This window comes from Poromitra crassiceps (assembly GCF_964638095.1).
Source record: "Poromitra crassiceps genome assembly, chromosome: 18".
NCBI classification, from domain to species: Eukaryota; Metazoa; Chordata; class Actinopteri; order Beryciformes; family Melamphaidae; genus Poromitra; species Poromitra crassiceps.
In genome coordinates this window covers 17,302,094-17,321,456 of record NC_139636.1, presented here as the reverse complement: position 1 = coordinate 17,321,456, position 19,363 = coordinate 17,302,094, and the positions used below count along the sequence as shown (strand labels likewise).

The 19,363-nt window shown below is 42.3% G+C and overlaps 1 protein-coding gene across 2 annotated transcripts in view; it reads right to left on the bottom strand.

Annotated features, from left to right (window-relative positions):
* Positions 1-7,019: 7,019 nt before the first annotated feature.
* The window catches only part of cd44b (CD44 molecule (IN blood group) b), a 22,903-nt gene continuing 10,559 nt past the window's right edge, over positions 7,020-19,363 (bottom strand). The window contains exons 2-8 of one of the 2 annotated variants that reach the window (XM_083654309.1): positions 12,583-12,748; positions 11,838-11,977; positions 11,646-11,711; positions 9,747-10,235; positions 7,668-7,757; positions 7,435-7,513; positions 7,020-7,249 (exon numbers count right to left, since the gene is read on the bottom strand). In XM_083654309.1, the coding sequence (XP_083510435.1) occupies positions 7,042-7,249; positions 7,435-7,513; positions 7,668-7,757; positions 9,747-10,235; positions 11,646-11,711; positions 11,838-11,977; positions 12,583-12,748 (1,238 nt within the window). In that variant the 3' untranslated portion in view covers positions 7,020-7,041. The remainder of the gene's footprint in view (positions 7,250-7,434; positions 7,514-7,667; positions 7,758-9,746; positions 10,236-11,645; positions 11,712-11,837; positions 11,978-12,582; positions 12,749-19,363) is intronic. The other variant, XM_083654310.1, reaches the window with a different exon arrangement.

The window sequence follows — 19,363 nt, the reverse complement described above, 5'->3', positions numbered from 1 at the left end:
GCTGAGCAAATCTAAGCACACGCGCGGGCTATTTGAGTCCGAGGGAGGGCTTACTTACAAAATCTGAATGTGAAATCTATCATGCTCTCAAATTGCTAGCCCGCGCTCCTGATTAAAGATAGCGATATAATTCCATTTACATGCATGTCCCCCGAATTTGCATCATGTCAGGAGGCTCACACAAAATCCCACTTGCCTTCATTCAACTTTTCCCCCTTTATTTTTTTAATTCACAGTAAATATATGCGCCGCACAAATACATGAAACATGTCAAGCGAATGGTATTGATGACATGGAACTCGATTGGCACAGTATTTCTAAGAAGAGCCAGTATAACTTCAAGCCTGTTTTCTATACCGAAGTGTCTGTCTTTTTGAAGAAACTCCTAAATAGACCCGATGATAACCCATCTCACTCCTGCCCTACCACCTTCTGTCCCTATCTTACTTTTCTAGACTTCCCCTCTTTGTAAAGCTGTTGTTGTAATTTTGATGTAAAGGCAGAGAGTTTATGTGGGGGAGATACAATATTGAGAAAAAAGACAAAAAAAGTATTATTTTCTTTCCTCAGTCTATGGTATACATACAAATCTGTTCATACATATCAATAAGTGTTGTACCTTTGGTGTACATATACAAATATGATAACTAATAAATGTTGATTCATAACTAAATACAGTATGGTTACAGTCTGTTCTTTTGGGCTTTATGAATGTGTCAATTGTTGTGATATCTAGCTATGAAAACTTTTAGTCACACACCCACACACTCAATTAATGTTATCTTCTACGTATAGCATTTATATTCTCTACTTCATGTATTTACATAATGTAGTAAATAATTATCCAAAAATGGCTGTTGTTTTTTTACTTAAAACAAATAACTTTAAACACACAAGATACACAGCATTCTTGTACAATCATATTTTCTTTCTAAGAAAAGAAACTGAGTTAGAGAAGCTGAAAGTAGTGAAACAGACAACGATGGGGGCCAAGAAGATACACCAGCATAGAGTCTCATGGAGCAATTCCTCATGGACCACCTGAGTAAAATGAAGTCCATTTTAAAGATGATACACATCCTGAATTCCCGATGGAGGAGAAATGTTGTTCCGCAAACCAATCTCCCATCTCTTTAACATGGCTGGAAACACACTGGCTGACAGAGCGCCTCCTACAGACAGTCAGCCCACCCCTCAGTCACTTTTGAATGGCAACAGCCAGAGGAAAGAATGAAAACCACTGAGAAAACCAGTTTTAACAGTTCTGACCTGGTGGCACAGAGGGTTAGCTTGCTGCCCAGCAGTATTGAGCAATCAATGGCTTTTGAGGTTGTGGGTTCGAGTCTCAGTGAGTTTTGAATGGACAGCCAGAGGAAAGAGAAGAAAGCGCCCACAGATTAGCTATTTATAAATTGACTAAAAGCTAAAATATATCATTTTGACCTATAGCCAGGCACTTCAAAAGTCATACAGAGAGAAATACAGCATCAGTGGCAGTGCCTTTGTGGTTCACTGTCTATGTCAGCTGCCTTCAGAGAGGAAGGTTGTGAGTTCTAACCTGGGATGTGCACAGACTGAACTTTCATCTATCCATTTTGAGGCAGGAAAAGTTATTTGTATTTGAATAAAAGTGGAAATAGGCATAACAATCTTCTTTTAGTTTGTATTGCACTTCTAATTAGAGTAATAACAATAATAATAACAAATAAATAATATTTTTGACAGTGCAGATAATCATAGTTTTTTTTAAATAACACAAAATATTCAATTAAGTTAATTTATAGTTACACTAAAGTCAGGTGCTTTCATCACATTCTTTATGTTATTTTCCTTTAACTTGTGCTTTTTTGTCATCCATCCATAATTTATAAAAGATATTTTGAGCCATTGTATACTTTTTTGACAGATGTATGTTGCTTTACAGCTGAAATTGGGTAAGAGAGCTGAAATTGGGTGAGAGACATAGAGAGTGATAAAGAGAGAGAGAGAGGTTTTGCTGAATAGCCCACTGTAAAAAGTTAAACCAGACAGGTCGAACTTTTCATAGTGCACCGTGAAAAGTTCAACCAGCCACACCTGAACAATCACGCCCAGGTGGTGCTAATTAAGTGTCTTAAAGTGGTAATCCACAACAACTGCGCTGGATTAGGTAATGGAATTGATGAGGGAGAGAAGTCTCCCCTCAGGAAACCTGGGTTACATCATAACCATCCGTTCATCTCTATGCAATCTAAATCCCATAGAGATATAGGCACAGTGCTTATCTCTATACCGTCTATATCCCATAGAGATAAACAGTGTTATTCTATAAGGTGTGGCCCACTGACTTAAAGATGGATGCAGTCTGAGTATTTCAACAATCTTTGAGCAACAGTTGTACCAAAACTTTGTGACTTTGTGTATGTGTTGTGTTTGTGTATTGTTGTGGAGGAATCTTACACATTGGACCTCGATGGTATGCAAACACGTGGAAAAATGGCCATGGATTCTCTTACCATTCGCCTACATGAAACAATGTAAGATAAATCAAGGTCCAAATGATTGCAGTAGCTTTGAATTTAGAAACTGAGAATCATGCAGTCTTATTGAGATTGTTTTAGACTAGGGTTCCGAGCGCGGCCTCACCCGCAGCTCAGCTGCTGTGTGGCCTCGCCTGCTCTATTGGCAGCACACAATAGACCCATTTCACGGGGGCCATTTTGTGCCGAAAAGGCAGGATAAACACAGGTGCAAGCAACACACTAATGAGGGTTTCCAAATTCCAATCATGGAAGTTGGAAACCCTCATTAGTGTTTTGCTTGCACCTGTGTTTACCCTGCCTTTTCAACACAAAATGCCCCCCGTGAAATGGGTCCATTGCTCAACTTCGCATCACTGATGATATCACAATTGCTCGAGTGACATCCCTGATGTCATGGACCTTATGACATCATCAGTGACATCATTACTGACCAAAAGTCTGTATGGTCAGTGCAGTCGTCTGTGTTCTGGTAGACCAGGGGTCAAAACCCTCCTTTGCAGTATAGTTTATTGAAGAACATTTATTTGAAAACTTTAATATCTTCAATTAATTAGAAGTGTAATACAAACAAAAATGGGTTGTTACAGTATGCCTATTGCCACTTTTATTTAACTACAAATCTTTTTGTTACCCAAAGATATGTGGACATCCTGGACTTGACCGTACAAACCTTACCTCAGTAGACAACTGCCATACACAGTGTGCCACCAAGATACTGCCACTGCTGCTGTTTCTCCTCTGTTGTTGGACAATTTGAGCAATTAATCACCAAAAATGGCTGTAATATAATTGAGCTTCTAGTTAACTTAGTAAGATGATCTAAGAGTCTAAGTCTAAGTCCATGTGTGTGATGTTCATGGTTCATACTCACAACTCTTCTATGGGCACTTTTGTCTTTCCTCTGGCTGTCACCATTCAAAAATGACTGAGGGTAAAACCCATGACCTCAAGGGTGACTGAGGCCTCAACAATACTAAGCCGCAAGCTAACTCTCTGTGCCACCAGGCCAGACTTCTGAAGATAGGTTTTCTCAGGGCTTTAAATCACTCTTTCCTCTGCTCTGGCTGTTACCATTCAAAACTGACAGAGGCTCGAACCAATGTGACCAATATGAATCAAAGCATAGTCTTTATGCATCTTAAAATATCTTTTACGAGTACATTTCAGAGCCTGTACTTTTTTACTTTTACTTGAGTAATTTAGTTGAATCAGTACTTTTACCAGAATTGTTTTTACACAATTAACTACTTAAGTAAAGAAAGTGTGTATTTTTCCCATCTCTGCTGTAGTATGTCTCCTCCATCGGGAATAGAACCAATAATCCACCTGTCAGGTAACTACACTGACATGAGAACAGACAGAGAGAGAGAGAGAGAGAAAGAGAGAGAGAGAGAGAGAGAGAGAGAGAGAGAGAGAGAGAGAGAGAGAGAGAATTGGGCAGACAAACCCGTCTTTATTTGTCACAGGACAACTCAACACACACATGCAGCCAGCCACACACGCACACACACACACGCACACACACGCTGACAGTGGCTGGTGAAATATTGTCTCTGCGTTTATCCCATCCAGGCTTGTCCTTCCTCCGGGAGGCAGAGATATTGCCTAATTTGCATATAACAAAGTTTGAAGACAAAATGTAATACAAAAAATATTTCTCTTAATGTGAAGATTAAACTAGTAGAAATTCATGAGGATATCTTTAAAGGGGGGGAATCCTATTAACCTGTAAGTGTCAAAAGAGCACGGCCATTTTCAGGTTTTTTGTTTGCTGGGGTCATATTAGCCTATAACAGTTGAGATATTCTCTCCTAAATTAACTAAGTGCATACAGTACATATCTAAGCCAGGTCCTACAATCTGCATTTTAATTTATTATGTGAGCACTCAGTGCTGTCCATGGTGCTGATTGCTAATTTTGGTGTCAATCAATAGAGGGTATGCACACCCACTGGAACACGCCCCCTCAATCGGGAACGCGTGTCAAAATGAGTGTCAAATTCCTCCCTGAGCAGCAGGTGTCACTTATCTAGGCTGATTACTGCATTCAAGCTCAGTCTTGCTGTGACTCAGTGGGCGTGACCCCACAGTGACTTCTGCCTCTGTGACATCACATGCATACCCTCTATTGTCAAGACTTTCTTTATTTTATTCATCCAATATCTCCCGTTTTCTATAACTATGACAGCATTATGACGGAGCTTAAGCACCGTCACAGATTGAGTGTGGAGAATAGTAAAGGCATGCTAAATGACCACATTCTCTTTATGTGTGGCGTTTTTGAATGAAGAGATTCTGACTAAACTGTGATTTTTATTTTATTTTATATTGGATAAAATGCCTTTTTCTATCTTCCAAAATGGCTGTCCTTGTCTCACCCTTTGTTGCCTGTGTTAAAATGTTCTTGCATCAGGACCCTGGTGCCATGTAACCTCACCTCTCTTTGTGCAACGACAATATACCATAAGCACTCGCTTCTTTATTCACCCTCTTCCGCTCTGTCTTCACATATAATCAGTGAAATAACGCCACAATCTCCCAGCGTCTCGTCTATATACATTTATTTCATTCATGACTTTACAAATCTTTTCAGCAACATTTCTTGTTTGTTAATTCATCATTACACTCGCCTACAGTACTCTAATACATTTGCTACTTGTCCTCAAAAAGAATCATATGAGAGCAAAAGCAGGAAAAATTGTCGAAGGCAAATAACATAAATCACTGTATAGTAATTCGGCTTTATACTGAGAACCCAGAAGAATTAGCTGTCACACAGGGGATATGGGTAATGGCACATGTATGATATATGCCACCAATGAGAAGGTCAGTAGGAACACTGGAGTGTTGTATGTGTGAATGTATAGAGTGATGGGCACAACGAGGCCTGCACAAGTACACGCCCCCTCTGGGGGGATGGTTGCAGCCTCTTTCTTACAAATAACCTTTTATATGTGTTTAATGCACAATGGCCCCCGTTGTCGTCAGCAGTTGAGGGTAAATTGCTGTCATGCTCTTGTCAAGATTGAGCTTAATTGTGTTCAAATGATGACTGTATGCTTTGGATGTGATCCAATAATGGTTGCCCTTTCATTTCAATCAGTGTGTCCATACATTGCCATAATCATTCTACTTCTCCTCATGATAACATCAGGGGGACAGAATGACTGACAGGATGACTCTGCCCATCCCACATCACAACGTTTTGACAAACAATATCTTCATATTCCCAACTCAATATTACTCTGGTCAGTGGGACAAAGCATTAAACCGTTCATTCACTTCATATTATGGTGCTTAAATTGCACAACCGTGGTCGCTATACATCAAGATGATTCATACAATGTCCACTCCCCCTTGATTATTGCAAGATCCATTCACAATTGTTTACGTGCTGTATCTAATTAAATAACTCTCAAATATGACACATTCTTTTATTCAGAGGGGATACAAATGCAGCCCCCTCCCCTCCCCCGCCCAACTCCCCCCCTCCCCCCCACCCCAAAAAAACCCCCGGACCGACAGCTATTGCTAAGGCATTTTCCAAACATATACTTTATATACAGAGACCAAGAAAAACGTCAATCAAAGCTGCATAAATTAAGGTAGTGACATCTGGAGTTTTCTTGAAAATGGAAAGCCAAACTTCAGTCCACAGGCAATGTCAGAAATATACACAAGGTTACAACAGTAAGGAAACAAAACAAAGGAGAAGCACAGGGAAACATGGAAAACACCAAGCGGTTGGGTTGTTCAATGTTTTTTCTTTTTTCAATTGGAAGAAAATAACCCATGAAAATTCAGTCAACTTATTATTGTTTGATTCTGAGACGTTTGCCCCCATTCCTTCAATCTTTTGGGCTGAGATTTCCTACATTTCGGGGTTCCACAAATTCTCAAAACTCAAATCAATTACAATCGATATGCTGCTCAGACCCCTCTGACTCACAGCACCCTGCCCCGCCCACCCCCCTCCCTTTAGAACCCATGCCTTCATCCAGCCCCTTCTTCAAAGCACACACACACACACACACACACACACACACACACACACACACACACACACACACACACACACACACACACACACACACACACATACATACATACAAACAGACATTACGACACATTCACACATACCCTGCCACACCCACACACTCTTAAGAGCCAATCAAACACTCAAGCATACCCTGCCACACCCACACACTCTTAAGGGCCAATCAAACCCAACCAATCCATCATACAAGACTATATACACAACAAAATCCTGCACATGTTGGTTTGAAACACACATACTCCCACAGGTGTTTGGAACCCCGACCCCGACCCATCCACTCTCACTCAATCTGATCTCTCTCTCTCTCTCCCTCTCTCCCTCCCCCCCCCCTCACTCTCCCTCCCCCCTCTCTCTCTCTCCCTCCCCCCCCCTCTCTCTCTCCCTCCCCCCCCCCCCTCTCTCTCTCTCTCTCTCTCTCTTTTACCCTCTCCTCTGCCTTCTCGCCACCTACCCTCTCCTCTCTCACGCCGGCTGCTCTTTATCTGGCGACTCCTCTAGTGTGATGACGGTGAACTCCTCCGTGTTGCCGTTCTCCTGGATCTTCTCCTTGTTCATGAGGGTCACCATCTCCTGCTCCCTCTCCTGGGCGCGGGAGCCCGCCACCTCGCTGGGCGCCTCGCCGCCATTTTTGGACGCAGTGATCATCAGGGTCTGCTTCTTGCCACACCAGCTGCGAGAGAGAGAGAGAGAGAGAGAGAGAGAGAGAGAGAGAGAGAGAGAGAGAGAGAGAGAGAGAGACAGACAGACAGACAGACAGACAGACAGACATCCACATATTTTCAGTTTACTGGTGATGGAAAGACTGCTGTTCAAATAACATCACAGCACTATCAGAATAGAATGAGAATGCAGTACCTGTTTCGCTTGGCGACGGCTGCACACACAAGAAGAATAACAACAACTGCCACAACCACTACAATGATGATCAACCAGCCTGCAGAAAGAAGTACCAAGCAAGTTAGTCAAAAATGAGCATCACCGTCGACAAAGGGCCAAACTCATGAGTTGCAATATACTGTATATAACATGATGGTTCCACTGCCCTCATGATGAACTTCAGGCTGTTAGAGGGAAATAGGTTTGCTTACTTGATGCACCGTCGCTGTCCTTTTGAGGAGACCTCGGCTCTGCAGGAGCATTCGTCACCTTCTTGCCATCAGGCTGCTCTGGAGTAGCAGCTGAACACAAGCAGACAGAGTTCAATCATCAGCGCTGACATCTCACATACAGGCAATTACTGACAACGACTATAGGAGGCTACTATTGACCACATAATACAGAGCTACCCCAAGGCCACCAAGACGAGCACAGATTCAACGTAAAACCACATGACATGCATCACTCTTTGACTGTATTGTGAAGACTTTATTTTCTATTTTACTGTCTGTCTGTCTGTCTGTCTGTCTGTCTGTCTGTCTGTCTGTCTGTCTATCTTTCATCTTCTTTGAATTTGCATCTGTTACTGAGACCAAAGGCAGTGTGGCACCTGTCTCCCTATTCTTCCATGTCATCATGACATGCAAGCAGAAGCTGTCTTTAGCAATCGTCTCATGAAGAGAAGATTTCCTTTTCCAAAAACAACAACAACAACAACAACAACAACAACAAATCTTCCAAATGCAGAAAGATATGAAGTGGAAATGACGCAGTCGGCTTCATAGGAAGGGGTTCAGAAACAAGCAGCAACAAGGCCTGTTTTTAAAATCTATGCCACAGCTCAACCTAACACCAGGGGGCGTGCTCTGTTCTTAAAGTTGTTTGACTCAACCTAACACAAGGGGGCGTGCTCTGTTCTTAAAGTTGTTTGACTCAACCTAACACAAGGGGGCGTGCTCTGTTCTTAAAGTTGTTTGACTCAACCTAACACAAGGGGGCGTGCTCTGTTCTTAAAGTTGTTTGACTCAACCTAACACAAGGGGGCGTGCTCTGTTCTTAAAGTTGTTTGACTCAACCTAACACAAGGGGGCGTGCTCTGTTCTTAAAGTTGTTTGACTCAACCTAACACAAGGGGGCGTGCTCTGTTCTTAAAGTTGTTTGAGGAGGCTTCCCAAAACCTGTTGCATGTGAATGAGTGTGCTGCTGTGTTTTAACAATCCTTCCCTGTGGTCTGAAATTCAACTGGTTTATACCGTGACAATTCAAGATTCAAGATTCAAGATTATTTGATTTTGTCCCGAGGGAAATTTGTCTCGGACATACAGGCTGCTACATAACGTAACATAATACAGAAGAGAAAATATTGCATAGCACACAAGTGCTGACAGTGCAAACATGTGGGGAGAAAAAGTGCCACTCTGATTTGTACAATTCCTTGACCTTTCCTATGGTGTCTAAAGCAAAGTGTCAGAAAAGGCTTTTCTAGGAGGTTGTTACAGTCAAGCTAAAGAGCATGGTGCCTATTGACATTAACTTACAGACTATTTTAGCCATATGACAGAATAAAGCCCTCTCCTCTCCTCTGAGTTAAGAACTGTCAGGGGAACAGAGAGGGAGAAGGAGCCTTAGCAATGGTTAGACTGGCTACAGATGTTTGGCTTTATTATCATGATCTAATAACTTTAGTAGAGGAGGTTAAAATTGATGTGAAGTTTACTTGTGTTGCTTGAGCCATAATCAATCATTTTAGACCCTAAAAAGATTTAGGAAGACCAAATCAAGAGGATGGGAGGATAGGCGGGGTTAGGTTACAATAAAGTTTTTTTTTTTCATTTTATTTGTACATTTTCAACACAACACAATGCACACATACATGCACGCACGTGCACGTGCGCACGCACACACACACACACACACACACACACACACACACACACACACACACACACACACACACACACACACACACACACACACACACACACACACACACACACACACACACACACACACACACCTGCAATGGTTGCACACTGGCCCTTTGTGACCCAGAAGCACCAGTATAAAGAGCAAATGCAAACCCTTTTCATGACCTTTTAAAAACCTCAGATGCTACGTTTAGACTAGAAGTGGTCTTCTTGATCGATACTGCCATCCTATCCAATTTCTCATGGATTCACACATACGGATACATTTTTATGAGCTGTAATCACTTAGCCTGCCCTACACAATGTAAGTCATGTTTTGATGGTGTTCATCTTGTTGTTGTTGTTATTACCATCATTGCTTACCATCATTACCATCATTGATTTTCGGCCCCATCTCCTCCTCACTGGAGGGCTCATTAGGGGGTCCGCCTGCCTCGAAGACGGTACTTGGCAGCATCCCAGACCCAGTGGGCTCCCCCAGCTCCGTCACCACCACCCCGGGCGTGGTGGTGGGGGACCCGTCCCCCCCGGCCTCACTCCCTTCACCCCCCCGGCCGTCTTCAGGCCTGGCCTGGGTGCTGGCCGCCGTCTCCTTTGCTTCTGGCGTGGCCGACGGCTTCATCTCCATCACCTCGCTGCGAGCCTCGGCCGCTGTGGCGGCTGCTTCGCCCGTGGTGGCAAACGTGGGTTTCAGCACGGCTCCACCGTCAGACCCCTCTTCCGGAGTGGCCTTTGTGGTGTGAGGCTCCGCGGGGCCGTCGGCTGCCGCGGGGGCCTCTGTCTGGACATCCGTCGGGTCATCTGACGTTGCCACAGGGCCCTCGGCTGCGTCAGGGTCTGATGTAGAGTTAGCTGATGGGAGAGCAGAGGGGAGGTACACGTTGGATGACAGAGTGGAGAGATGAATAGCACTTGTTTGCGTCTACCTGACAGTGTCTCCTTTCTGTGGATATGGCTGAAGAAGAGGATTCTCACGCCTATCTCTTGACATGCGTTATATAATGATGACATCAGCCGTTGCTTACCGTTGTGATATCTGTTTACATATCACTTCACGGTGCTGTGGCGTTATTTTAGCGCATATTATGCCCATTCACCTTGTGCTATTAGATTCAAACAGGATTTATACATTCGTTCAATTCATCACACCATACAAGCATTGTTGTGACAATAAAAATCCATTTTGCATTCGCAACAATTGTCAATGAATTGCTTACTTTCCATTGACACTATTCTCAGTAGTAGGCTGTGTTGAGTGTAGTATGTGGTAAATATGTCACATTGTGGGTCAGTGCTATCAGAGAGAAGCATTCAAAGACAAGAACATGGTGTGTTAAGTAGCTGGTGCCTGGTGCCCACTGATAACTCATTCAAGCCCTGTCTTTAATGACTTGAAGCATTAACATGATCACACCTGCCTGCATGTCAGGCTGCTTGCTAGTTGATGACTGACATTTTCTTTTGACGAGTGCGTGATCCAAATGCAGCCTCCTCCTCTGAGAAGGGCAAAGCAGCCTTGGCTCACTTTATTTCACTTTACTTTATGTCTCATCTCTCACCCTGGTCACCCATGATGTATTACGCTTTTCAGCATGATAGTGGGATAATAATTGTCCTTCTTATGTTAATACACTGAAATAAGGCCACTGTAAAGTCTTACCATTGCCTCTATAGGTCTACGCTTCGCAGTTTCCGCACAAATGGAAAAGGGTAACCCAAGGCTGGGGAATCTGACCCCTTATCAGCACTAAAGGCAGTAGTGAAAAGTAATTTCATCTCAGTCAGTCTCGTTCCGCACAGAAGATTCTGGTTAACTGTGTCTTCCTCGGATAACATAGCTGGGAGCTGAGGAGTGGGTAGGGTTGACGATATTAATAGTATTCCCATGATGTCACATGCATTTCCTACCAATATGACACTTTAGAATACACACAGGCTCATCGGCTGCGTGTGTCATTCGATTGCTATCGCCTGTTAATTGATAACATTACAATAACCTGTTATTTCCCTACCAAGATATCCATCACAGATTCAAAAGTCACCAGTTCCATTTCAGGACCTGTAGGCTCAGCTTGTCATCAACCGTAAATGTCAGAGGAAATACTGCAGATTTCATCAGAGGAACAGTAGCAGATGGCACAGCAGTCAACCTCTCATGTTGGATCCCTGGGTTTCAATTGACAATAGTGTTTTAACAGTAACACTATGGTGACAACTGGAACTAAAAAAGACTGTGAGTATAAATGGACATTCTGCACTAACCTGGTGCATCTGAGCCTGAGGTAAGGTCTCTTCTGAAGGCGTACGTACAGTCCTTCTGAGGTTCAGCTGGTACATGCGGGAGTAGGAAGCAGAAGTGATCAAAATGCAGAAGGATGTGGCAACTTCTACATTTCTGAGGCGGATTATAGACGTTCAAAATAATACAAGTATAAAGCAGGTAGATGTAGTCACCTTGTTCATCGTAACAGTAGGCATCATAGAGTTCTGTAGCATCAACTTGATGTTCAATGAACCCTTGCGAGTTGTTTGCACAATTTTCGTGATTCGTCCGTCTGAGGATGACAGTGGTCTGGTTGCTTGTCCAGCCATACCTAAATAGACACAACAATATCATGATTAGGAGCCACATTTTAACAGCATTTGCATTGAACTAGATCAATGGTTCTCAAAGTGGGGTCCCCTGGGGGTCTCCAGGGGTCCTTGAGGGGGTTCCAGGGGGTCCCCAGCAAAAAGGGTAATAATTAGAACTAGAACTCCAACCATACAGTAAGTAACACTGATTTTACAGTTCTTGATCCGGTGCCATGATGGTGACCACAAGGATTTCAAGTTGAACTTAGGATTCAACTATGATTTCATTATGCCCCAGGATTACTTTGAATTGATGATCATCACCCGGTCATCTATTAGGAATGGACATGACCCCAATTGCTGTAATGTCACATGAAAAAGTTAAAATGTAAGCGAGTCTATGGTCCAGAAAAGTTTCAACTTCCTAGAAGTAAAGCTGAAAAAAAAAAAAAAACAAGTCTACCAAGTAATTTTCCCTTCACTGTCCGAGGAGCTGTCCCAGGCTGTTCTCTCTGGTTTTAAAAGAAAATGCTGTTCACAACAATTAACAGTAAACATAATAATATTAACACTCTTGTGCCATAGGAATAACATGTGAATTGGACACAAAGGCTGATGATTTCACCTGCAAGTTTGCATCTCTTGATCAAAGGCCTCCTTCACTTGCTCTAAGCTTGCCAGCGTGGTGCCCAGATGATCACAAAGCTTCTCGGCCGCATCAAAGTTGAGGGAGTGGCGTTTGGCTCCTTCAATATGAAACACCCTCGCATAGCTGCAGCTCCGGTAGTTCACTGGCAGGTAGAGAGGAAATGGGTTCAGTGTCAGATGTCATCCGCAAATGATAACAGGAGGGTTAAAGACGTTTGAGACATTGCTTATGTTTTCTAGCACTTGAAAAGTAAACGGAATTTAAATCCACCCACCCATATGGAAACATATTAAACAACATCATGTATACTGTATTATGTACTGTTTCTATGTATTGTAAAGCGTCTTTGAGTTACCCAGAAAAGCGCTATATAAAACGTATGTATTATTATTATTTATTCAAAAAAGTGGAAAAACGAGCACACTCGGAAAGTAAAACAGAAAGGTCCGGTGCAAGGCACAAGCACAGAATCAATACGAAGAACAAGCCAGCACACAAGATGTCCTTTTTCTCATTTAATTTACCTCAGTCCGGGGTACAGCACAAACAAGTTTCGGCACTAGGCCTTCATCAGCAGTGTAGTGCACTGATGAAGGCCTAGCGCCGAAACTTGTTTGTGCTGTACCCCGGACTGAGGTAAATTAAATGAGAAAAAGGACATCTTGTGTGCTGGCTTGTTCTTCGTATTGATTATTATTATTTATTATCACCTAAATAAGTTGCAATTGGAATCAGTAGTATGTCCATATACCAGCTCTCTGAAATCTCTCTTGGCCATAACAACAAACCCTTAGTGTCCATACATATAAAATATGGCAGCAAGTTGGGAAGAAAACAGGCTCTATTCCACCTATTTATGACAAATCCCCTTTTCACATAAACCCCTCATTGCCCCAATCCATCAGAGATGGCATCACAAAACTATGGTTTATCAAAGGTTTCCAACATTTGGGGAATCTGTTTAAAGATGGAACCCTTATGAGTTTTGAGGAGCTAACCTCCCAATACACTCATTTTTTTCCAAATACCTCCAGGTTAGGTATTTTATCATCTCAGAACAAGGTGTCCATCTACATTACAAACATTAGAAGAGCTACCTCTAGATAAACGAATGCGTGACAAGGGGGGGGTAAGAAGGTTTATGTCCTATGCCTACTCAGGAATATCTTGAATCATAGGATAGGAAGTGTTAAGAGTGAAACAAAAATGGGAAGAGGACCTTGAGTGTAATGTTGAGGAAATGACTGTGTATTGGTATCCAGTACTTCTCCTTTAACACTAGACATACAATTACACAATACAATCTCATTCATAGAATATACTACTCCTGACAGGCTGCACAGAATAAAGCCTCAGTATATAATTCCCAGTTCTGTCCGAGATGTAAGGCGGGCTCATAGGAACACTGATGCATATATGTTCTGGGCCTGCCCAAGTCTGAATCAATACTGGACCTCTATAGTCGAGGCGCGTATTAACATTACAGGTATACCGTAGTTATTCCCACAGAACCACGAGTAACACTACTGGGTGATACATCTATAATAAAGGTAAAAAAAAAGAATAAACTCAAATTTATTAGAATTGCCCATATCACAGCCAACAAATGTATAGCTATGCACTGGAAAGATGAACAACCACCCACATTTAATAGATGGACTAATGAGCTGAAACGTTTGAGAAGATTTGGGCTGGTTTTCTAACATTTCTGGATACAGAATCCACATACACCGTCTAAACACAAGCAAGTTTTCTTTCTGATTGGCATGTGACAACAAGACATGTTTGTTTGATTATGATGTTTGTGTGTTTGTTTTCCCTCCTCTTTCTTGCACAGTTTTTATTGATCAACATTCTTTTTGAAAAGGTACATACTCTGTAAACTATACTTTTGAACGTTTTTATGGTTGGACCTGTACGGGTGGGCGGGTGGGTGGGTGGGGGGGGATGTTCTTAGGTGGGAAAAGGGGGACAGATTAGGGGGATGAGAGGTGGTGGGAGGGAGGGAAGTTTGGGTTGATCTGGCTTTGACCTGAATTTACTTGAATTTGTATTTTCTTGTAATTTTACAGTAATGTTACAAAATCAATAAATATATTGTTGAAAAAAGAAGAAGAAAAGTAAACAGAATTTGAATTCCAAATCATTTCTGTGGCAAGCCCCTCCTGTAGTTTCACTTTCAATGAATCTGTGGATTTTCACTTTACAAATGTGATTATCAACTCAGTAGGGAATAATACTATTTTTGATTCAGGTGGGAAATGATTCCAGTCAGTTTTAGAACAAATTCCTCAAAAGTACTCAGGATATTTCAAAGGAGGGTCTCTTAATATAAAACCATCAGGTACAGTAATTGTTCAATCAACAGCAACTGGAGCAACATCGCTGACTTTTGGGACATTTATGTATTCAAAACTCAATCTCTATAGAAACAGATACTGCTGCTGATACACACGTGCTTTAGACCCACATTTAGGCTCCAAAGCAATAGGATCCATACAATATGAGAACATAATGCAAATTTATTATTGGGTCTTGATTTTTGCATCATATACTGTACAAGACACACAAAGCAATCACACACACTCACACAGCACTTCATGTGTAAGACACGGATTTACTCACTATTGAAACAGAGCTCTTCACGACTCATTCAGGTTTTGTTTGCAGGATTTGTGTGACTTCTACAGTATTTTGGTCATGTTTCTCTCTTCTTTTCCACAGAGAGGAAACAGCAATTCAATCAATGAAAATATATCTAATTGCCATTCTGACTTCCCAACGAGAGTGTTTCAGATGCCTGTAAGGACAAATCATCTCAAGGACAAAATAGTTTCTTTTAGCCTCACCCAACTGACCTCAATGTAAAAGAGAGAAGTGAGATCAACCCAAATGAAATGTGATCAAAAGTTCAATGACAATTGTATTTGATGGCTTACTATACCGCAAACAACTGACTTGTCTATGAGAGGCAAAACAGAGCAAACAACTGACTTGTCTATGAGAGGCAAAACAGACAAACAACTGACTTGGCTATGAGAGGCAAAACAGACAAACAACTGACTTGTCTATGAGAGGCAAAACAGAGCAAACAACTGACTTGTCTATGAGAGGCAAAACAGACAAACAACTGACTTGGCTATGAGAGGCAAAACAGACAAACAACTGACTTGTCTATGAGAGGCAAAACAGACAAACAACTGACTTGTCTATGAGAGGCAAAACAGACAAACAACTGACTTGGCTATGAGAGGCAAAACAGACAAACAACTGACTTGTCTATGAGAGGCAAAACAGACAAACAACTGACTTGTCTATGAGAGGCAAAACAGACAAACAACTGACTTGGCTATGAGAGGCAAAACAGACAAACAACTGACTTGTCTATGAGAGGCAAAACAGAGCAAACAACTGACTTGTCTATGAGAGGCAAAACAGACAAACAACTGACTTGTCTATGAGAGGCAAAACAGAGCAAACAACTGACTTGTCTATGAGAGGCAAAACAGACAAACAACTGACTTGTCTATGAGAGGCAAAACAGACAAACAACTGACTTGGCTATGAGAGGCAAAACAGACAAACAACTGACTTGTCTATGAGAGGCAAAACAGAGCAAACAACTGACTTGTCTATGAGAGGCAAAACAGACAAACAACTGACTTGGCTATGAGAGGCAAAACAGACAAACAACTGACTTGTCTATGAGAGGCAAAACAGAGCAAACAACTGACTTGTCTATGAGAGGCAAAACAGACAAACAACTGACTTGTCTATGAGAGGCAAAACAGACAAACAACTGACTTGGCTATGAGAGGCAAAACAGACAAACAACTGACTTGTCTATGAGAGGCAAAACAGACAAACAACTGACTTGTCTATGAGAGGCAAAACAGACAAACAACTGACTTGTCTATGAGAGGCAAAACAGACAAACAACTGACTTGTCTATGAGAGGCAAAACAGACAAACAACTGACTTGTCTATGAGAGGCAAAACAGACAAACAACTGACTTGTCTATGAGAGGCAAAACAGACAAACAACTGACTTGTCTATGAGAGGCAAAACAGACAAACAACTGACTTGTCTATGAGAGGCAAAACAGACAAACAACTGACTTGTCTATGAGAGGCAAAACAGACAAACAACTGACTTGTCTATGAGAGGCAAAACAGACAAACAACTGACTTGTCTATGAGAGGCAAAACAGACAAACAACTGACTTGTCTATGAGAGGCAAAACAGACAAACAACTGACTTGTCTATGAGAGGCAAAACAGACAAACAACTGACTTGTCTATGAGAGGCAAAACAGACAATCAACTGACTTGGCTATGAGAGGCAAAACAGACAAACAACTGACTTGTCTATGAGAGGCAAAACAGACAAACAACTGACTTGGGTCTCGCAATTTTCAAATGCTTCCTGCTAAAACGTCTGTACATGGAGCTAAAACGTCTGTACATGGAGCTAAAACGTCTGTACATGGAGCTAAAACGTCTGTACATGGAGCTAAAACGTCTGTACATGGAGCTAAAACGTCTGTACATGGAGCTAAAACGTCTGTACATGGAGCTAAAACGTCTGTACATGGAGCTGAAACGTCTGTACATGGAGCTAAAACGTCTGTACATGGAGCTAAAACGTCTGTACATGGAGCTGAAACGTCTGTACATGGAGCTGAAACGTCTGTACATGGAGCTGAAACGTCTGTACATGGAGCTAAAACGTCTGTACATGGAGCTAAAACGTCTGTACATGGAGCTAAAACGTCTGTACATGGAGCTAAAACGTCTGTACATGGAGCTAAAACGTCTGTACATGGAGCTAAAACGTCTGTACATGGAGCTGAAACGTCTGTACATGGAGCTAAAACGTCTGTACATGGAGCTAAAACGTCTGTACATGGAGCTAAAACGTCTGTACATGGAGCTAAAACGTCTGTACATGGAGCTAAAACGTCTGTACATGGAGCTAAAACGTCTGTACATGGAGCTAAAACGTCTGTACATGGAGCTGGGAAAAGTTGGTCAAAACGGAAAGGGAAACTGAGGGAAAATAATGAGTGATGACAGGGGGATGTCCTGGACATCCCACCTAAAGGCAGGTGATTGGAGAAATACGAGTGGATGTCCCGCCTTTCATCCGCTCCTATTTCTCCAATCGCCTGCATTGGTTTGAACTTCCTCCGGTCTGCAGCGTTTTTTCCCCCCAACTTCCTTTGTCCATGTTCTGTGGGCGTGAATTACAGACTGTTGAAGGTACATTAGCAGAATGTAGAAGAGACAGTCTGGCTTGGGAGACTAGGAGCCCACAGGGTAGATTAGGTCTAGCATTTGGAATAGCAAATGAACAGGTGGCAGAACGCAAACACATTTGGAGCGCCGCATTTAAATGCCCACATGTGCAGAACAAAGCACACACAAGACTGCATCGTACACACACACAGCACGCCAAAGCAGACAAAAACACACACACACACACACACACACACACACACACACACACACACACAGTACTGTACATAATGTACACAGGCAATACACACACTCACACACACACATGAGCATTACCACAAGGAAAGGATAGGGGAATAGGCAAGACTCTTTGCAGACAACACCTGGGAAGAGTCTTGTGATATATAACTACTGTAGGGGCAGACATATGCTCTCCTCTGAGACTCAACATGTACCTATGACTTTATCTCCATAGTGACCTTTCCAGGCCCACCCCTCCCACATAGAGAGAAAGGTTCAACCTCATGACAATTTCGATGAGTCTAATTTAAAGCTGCAGTACCTCAAAATGTCCATTCTGTAAAATGCAATCATACCATCTGTCGGTTGTGGTCTGACACTTTATGAGAAGCCATTAAATGCTTTCTCAACATGTGCACTCTGTTCTGGACATTTGATCGGGGTATCTGATGATGTCCGTTTCTGAAGAGATAGTTGTGACAACATTCAGTGTGTGAAGAGGCAAGAGACGTACTCTACAGACTTTCATTTCATTGCGTTGCCCTGTAGAGTTCCTGCAGGCGTCATTCACAGAGGAAACGCAACCCTATCTGCTCTATCTATTTGGTGCTTGTTTAAATAGAGTTACCATGGCGACGGATGCACGGGTTGTGAAATATATAGTGTGACTCTTTTTGCATGTACACCAGACTTATATGGGACCACACCCAACATGGAGCATCTTAAGAGCTGAGCTGTCTACTCAGTTGTGTTTCCAGTATACCATGTTTGTTCTACTCTCTCTTCTCCCCTCCCTCCCCCTGTTCTCTCCCTTCTCTAGCTCCTCTCTCCCTTCTCCCTCCATGCTCTCCCCCTCCCCTCTCCCTCTCTCCCCTCCCTCTCTCTCTAATATAAGATTGTTCAATCCTGTTTATCGATAGTGCTTAGCTAAACTTAGCTTATCTGTAAAGCCCTCTGAGACATGCTTGTGAATTATACAAATAAACTTGACTTGACTTTCTTCTTAGCCTGATATCAGACTGAATTGTCAACCCGTCACTCGGTGGAGTGGGCGGATTCGAAGGTCTGGACCCAGGCCATTATACATAATTAGCACTCTTTAAATCAAATCCAGTCCCTAGTTGTATCTAGTTGCCACCCAGACACAAAGGCTACAGTATCTTTGAAAATCAGCAGAACATAATGACACAATACTGTATCTAGCTGTAACAAAAAAAAGGTTCTGGGAAAATCCTGTTACACAACTGCTACAGTATATTGTTCTTGCAGAGTGGAATCA